At 40.7% G+C, this 6000-nt stretch overlaps 1 protein-coding gene across 1 annotated transcript in view; it reads right to left on the reverse strand.

Moving 5' to 3' along the window:
* NPVF (neuropeptide VF precursor) overlaps nucleotides 1-5251 on the reverse strand; it is a 57881-nt gene extending 52630 nt beyond the window's left edge. Inside the window, exon 1 of the mRNA XM_069209250.1 lies at nucleotides 5044-5251. Within this exon, the coding sequence (XP_069065351.1) occupies nucleotides 5044-5181 (138 nt within the window). The 5' untranslated portion in view covers nucleotides 5182-5251. The remainder of the gene's footprint in view (nucleotides 1-5043) is intronic.
* Nucleotides 5252-6000: the final 749 nt, after the last annotated feature.

Below are 6000 nucleotides of genomic sequence, written 5' to 3' on the forward strand. Positions count from 1 at the left end.
AAATCAACTTTAGGTCCAGATTTAAGAGGGCCTAGCACCATTCTAATGACACATTAGTGTTATTTTATTTTTATGCTAGTGTGGTGTTAGATGGCAAAAAATGCTGCACCATATTTACAAAGTGGTGCAATGTATGCATTGCACTGCTTTGTAACCCTTCGCGCTACATTATGCCTGTGCCAGGAGTAATTAATGGAAAGGGGGCATTCCCCCGTTTGGGAGACCAAAAAAAATGGCGCAAAGATATCTAAGATATCTATCAAAACCCACGGGTGGTTGTGTAGGAACGCCCATGTACCACCCAAGGAATGTCCCTTTGATGCAAAGTAATGCAAAGTAGTTCATATCCCTATTGGCGTTACTTTTTGACAACACTACAGTGAAAAACAAGTTTTGTGCTTGAAAATAGATAGTTTATTAGACATTGCATCAGTTTGCATCACTTTTTGTTACTTTACAATGACGCAAAGCCTTGATAACGTTTCCTGTTTACTTCATTTAATGATATTATCATTGATTGGTTTGATTCACAAAGGCATTTAAGACTATATATAGAGTAATGCTGCAGTAGTGTTTCCTTTACTCATGTATGCCTTTGTGAATAGGCCCAGTCTCTTCTTCCATGCTTATTGTCTCCCCTCATATCTTATTTACATATTCTCTATTCGCTCAGCTAAATTGCATAATTACTTGCCGACATATAAATCAAATGAGGATGCAAATCAAAATCTTACTATACCTACTTCACAGACTTCAAGGATTTTAAGAAAAGGGGAAAATGCCACTTCAGCACCTAAATCTTCATCCAGAAAGCTACTTGATTGTGCAGTTTTGTCTCACACACATAAATAGACTTGTCCACTAGTGCAAAACCGCTGTTCAAATTGAGGCACAATGGTCGTGAACTTTATTGGATTTAATCACAGAGGATGCCAAGTGTGTAATCTACTCCGGTGGAAGGTGAAAGGGAATTACAGGTTGTCAATGCTCCGGATGCTTTTAACTCCCACATAGATGTACTTATAGAAACTCGTAAACCTTTTTCTGACAGCTTCTCCCCAAGAAAATGTCAGATATCTACTCCTGTCAAGGATAGAAGTAAACATATCTGTATTTGCTCAGCAGGTTTACTGTTGTGAAAATATAAATTTTTGTATGAGAAAGTGGAATTGACGAAAGCTTCCAGAAGTCTGGAAACCAGAGATTGTTGCAGTCTTCGTGCATTTTTTTCTCCTTGGGTTTTTTTTTTCCCAATAGAAAAATCTCTTTCCATTTTGCAAGTGATTTTCTTAGTATGAAACTGTCAGCAGATTGTTGGTAAATACCCACAAACACTGCGTCAGGAATCAACACATCGCTTATTTTCATCAACTGAACTGCCCAGTATTAGCAGCAAATGTTAAGAGCCCCTTGCATATTTCCTCAATGATTTCTGCGTTTTTAATTCACCATATGCTGCAACTTGTCTAAATTTGACATACCTATTTAAAGAAAGAATCAAACAGTAAGAAAAAAGTCTTACATCTTTTAATAGGTCTAGCTCATTTAATTTGCCCAGGGTCATTTAGATTCCCAAAATTAAACAAATTATGCCTGCTTAATTTAAAATTTGCCCAGCATATTGTCTATAAACCTGCTGTTCACCAGGGTGGTAGATTCCATACTCTCCACCATTTTAGAAGAGGATGGTCTGTCCTATTTAGAGATTTGTATCTGCCTGACCTGTATCTCTGTGCTGGGAGGTGGCTGCGAATGCAACCCCTTTGGCCAAGTAGTCTTGTGGCAGACAGACTGGGAGTCAAGGATTACTATTGACGGACCCTGCGAAGGCGCCACAGACAATTTTCAACGCTATCAAATGTACCTAACAGATTTTGAGTTCGGTCTGACGGCGGTGCACCCTGGATAAAGCTCTTCTGATCAATATTATTTTCACGTAGCCCACAGCGTTAGTTAAGTGTGTATTTAATACTATGTGTTCCTTTCTGCTCTTGTCAATATAATGATTGTGTGAATCAGAAAGCAGCTTGGGTCATACACACTGCCTTAGTCTAATCTGCATGAGAAGGTAGCCTTGAATCATGAAGGAATGTATTCTTTAGTATGATTTTTACTTTTTGGAAGCAATTCTTTGTTGTACTGATAAAATTCAAGTAACACAACTTCATCAGTTACTGCGGGCCTTTTATGACCTATTCACTTTTGTTAATGGAAGATCTGCCAGTTTGCACTATCTATATTTGTTCAAACAAATTATCCTGTTGTGACCTGTTGATTTTTTACATTTACTTATGCTAAAATCGACTTCTGTAGCACATGTGAGGTGATACCGTGAGATTGATGTATTCCTCCCACCGGGTCCTGTCAGCACCACATCACGGCCTTGACATGTCTGGGATCAGCAGCATTTCATAGTAATGCAGCACCTGTACCAGTGGAGCATGCCGGGCTACCACCTGTCCAGAGGTACTCAGTGCTTAGTTTGTAAGTAAAAAGGTGCCGGTGCCGGTGCCCAAAGTCCTCCTCTTAAATTCGCGGCTGCAGCACTTAAATGTTTGAACACGGAATACTGAAGAGGCGTAATCCTGAAGCCATCTCGGGCCTCTTCAGTACATATAAAGCCACTCCCTTCCCCTTCAGCTCACTCTGGCAGCTTTCTACTTTCTCCCTTTGTGACGCTTTTTCGTTTTCCCATCCTCGTCTTTCCCATATGTGTCTTTTGCTCTCAGCAAATGCTTGAGGCAGAAGAACAAGCGCCGGCCCTCAAAAATAAGTGCCGGTGCTCAGCACCGGAAACAACAAGCACAAATTAAGCACTGGTGGTACTATGCATTCCTGCTCTTCGGCATCCGGTTCCACACATCCTGATGTGCAAAAAAAAAGCAGAATGCCTTTTTCTTTACGGACTTATTCAACTACTACTTCCAATTAAATGGGCATTTGCTGGTGAAGAAGAAAATCGACACATTCCTTTACTGATGGTTAAAATCGACAAATCGTGTTTAAGATGAAGGTAGGCTGACCAATTTATGAATGTGATCTATTCCACTTAATATCCTGGAAGGGTTTTTACTCCAGCCCTCCAGAAGGAAATGCAACCATGCCCAGACCTCTCCAACCCTGCCTGGGCACCTTCCAAAATGCCTGGGCATATGAACTATTTCATGGATATCTGTAACCCTGTCTGAGTGCCTGCAACTGGTCTGCAAATTACAGTAAACAAGCTAGGGTATTGACGATCAAGCCTGAGTTGATACCTGAGCATCAGCAAACCTCCCTGAGTGACCTCAGCTCTTCCTGAGTGACTGCTACCCAGCTTGAATGAGTATAACGTTGACTGGGAGCTTGCAACTGTGCCTTGATACCATCAAGTATACCTCAGAAACTGGTACCTTCTCCTGTTGAATTCAACCCTGCCTGAGTACTTTCAATCATTAAAGAGTAGTTTCAACCCCGCTTACGTGTATGTAGCCGCACCTCAGTGCCTTCAACTCTGCATCAGTGCCTCTAGCCCTTTCTGTATGTTTGCAACCCTGAATGATTGATGGCAACCCTGTCCGAATAGCTGCTCATCTACATGAGTGACTGCCACCTTGTGAGAGTGTTTACTACTCTGACCGGCTGCCATTTTAGTGACTGATTGCAAACCTGCCCAAGTGACTGTAACAGTGCCTGTGTGACTTCAGACCTATACCAATGGCTCTCTCCTTGACTTACTGACTGCAGCCCTGGCCGCATGACTACAGCCCTGCCTTCAGTGCCCGCATGTCTAATTAAACGCACCAGGAACGTTTTATGTACAGATGTCTTCAGTAGATACCAGATACATAAAATCAAAAGTGAAAGTAGCTACGAAGAGAGATTAGGGGGAACCCTTCCCACCTTTTAGACATAGATGGCTTTACACGAGTGTGATAAAACATTGGTCACAATAGTGGGAGGCTATTACGAGATTACCCTGGATATTTCTTATTCCTGGAGGTCATAACAGATACTCCTTATGAGCCGAAGGGCGCGCAATTACTTAAATGCGAAATTCTGCTTTCACATATATACAACTCGACAACCATTAAAATGTTTAGGAGGAAATAGGGTGAGCGGATGGCATAGTTAGATACAGTCAGACAGCACTTGAACATTGATATTAAAATCGATCAAAACAAAGGGCTAAAAACTGTCTAATAAACCCAAGATACATAATGGTAGAGCGAGTAGATCACTCTATGTCACTAGACACCACTTTTCAAGATAATGATAATGTACCTATCAGCCAGAAAACAATAGTACAAAATAGTTATGTTTTGTTTACACTTCATAGTTAGATTTGTTACGTGATTGTTGTATTTTGATTATTTAAATGCATTGTCGTCATTCGAATCTAATGAACTTGAGACAAGAGAATGAAACTCAGCAATTTATTACCTAGCCAACATAGTTAACACCCCAAATTCCTCCGAATTATTCTGGCCCTAAGCTCGTAATTATTGGGTCCCCAAATTACAGACCAGGCAATTATGGTCCCGGAAACACCGGAACTAACTATGGAGCCCGGGGTGTGGGGGAGGATTTGGTGGGGTGCCATCACAGACTGCTGCTGTGCCCAACTTCTGCCGCCTGCATCTCCTCAAATAAAGTAAAATATAGGCAAAGACGTAAATTGCATCATTGTAGAAAAAGGAGATTTGAGATAAATTCAGAAACTTCAATAGAGATCATGCATTTTCTTTATGACAGCAAATGACTGACCGGTTTCTGAGCAAAAATCAGGAATTGACAAGCAGATACAATGTTAACATTCCGTTCAATGCATGCTAATCACAAATATTCGCGCAAAATATTACATGCTACATTTTAAAGGGTCCTTCATTAAAGTGATGCCACAGTAGATCTCATGATCCCATCTGACGGCATCACAGAATGCCTTTTGCTGGCGATTTTATGAGATGCAGGGCTGGGCAAGGAGAACCATTTTTTTTCTCTACACTGGATGGTCAGGCTCCTTTAAGATGCCCGAATTACGCCTGGAGCAAACACAAATCCTACCTCGGAGAAGTCGTCTTCGTCGCCTTCCTCTCCATACAGATGAAATCTTCCTGTGTCTTCAAGGCCGAGGATCTTAGAAGCAAGCAAGAGAGTAGCCATTGTAAATAACAACAGCCTGCTCATTAAGAATATCTCCATTTTATTTTGAAATAATACCACGCTCACACACAGTACTAATAATCTCTGCCCTCCTGTCAATGGTCATGCTCTTTATACTCCTGGGAAACAAAAAAGAGCATTCCTCACATTGTGTCCCCTTTTCTAGAGCTTCTGTCTTGTATTAATTAAGGTTACCATTGATAACTTATACAGAAGAAGCAAGCATGTTGGGAATTTGTTTTCCGAACTCGTTTCACCACGCTCCTGCAAGCATACTGCCCTTTGAAAATATTTCCCTTGCGAGGTAATACCTATTAATTAGCTAAGAATGGAGGCGAGGACAATTAGGATTTGGAAGAACTATTGAACGTCATTGACATTTTTTTCTTTCAAAACCATCATACCATTTAATTTCCTGTAATACAACAAACAACTCCCAAGAAAAGAGCATGCCTCATCTAGTTTGAATGATTAATTAGGAACATGAGCATTGCGTCAACATATTTTCACCTCAAGAATCACGATGAAAATTGACAACTAGAGTTATGATACTTAACTAAACCACTTCGATTCATCAAATTTAAGGGTTTTATCAAAGAAAGATAGATTTATTAGGAGCTGAAGGGAAACAGTTTTTACAAACAGTCTTTGAGAGAGCTCTAAGTGGTTCATGTGTGTATTATGTAAGCTTGGACTCATGATTCTAACTCCCCCAGAGATGAAAACTCTTTCTGAGCCCCTTTACTGTCAAGATAAGTCTTTCAGCTTGTGCAGCCATTGAACAGCTGTTGCTGATGCCTTTGGCTCAGGAAGTATCCAGCTCTGAGCTACTATGAAAGCCAAATCCAAAAAAAAAAT

Source organism: Pleurodeles waltl, chromosome 10 (assembly GCF_031143425.1).
Source record: "Pleurodeles waltl isolate 20211129_DDA chromosome 10, aPleWal1.hap1.20221129, whole genome shotgun sequence".
In the NCBI taxonomy this organism is placed as follows: Eukaryota; Metazoa; Chordata; class Amphibia; order Caudata; family Salamandridae; genus Pleurodeles; species Pleurodeles waltl.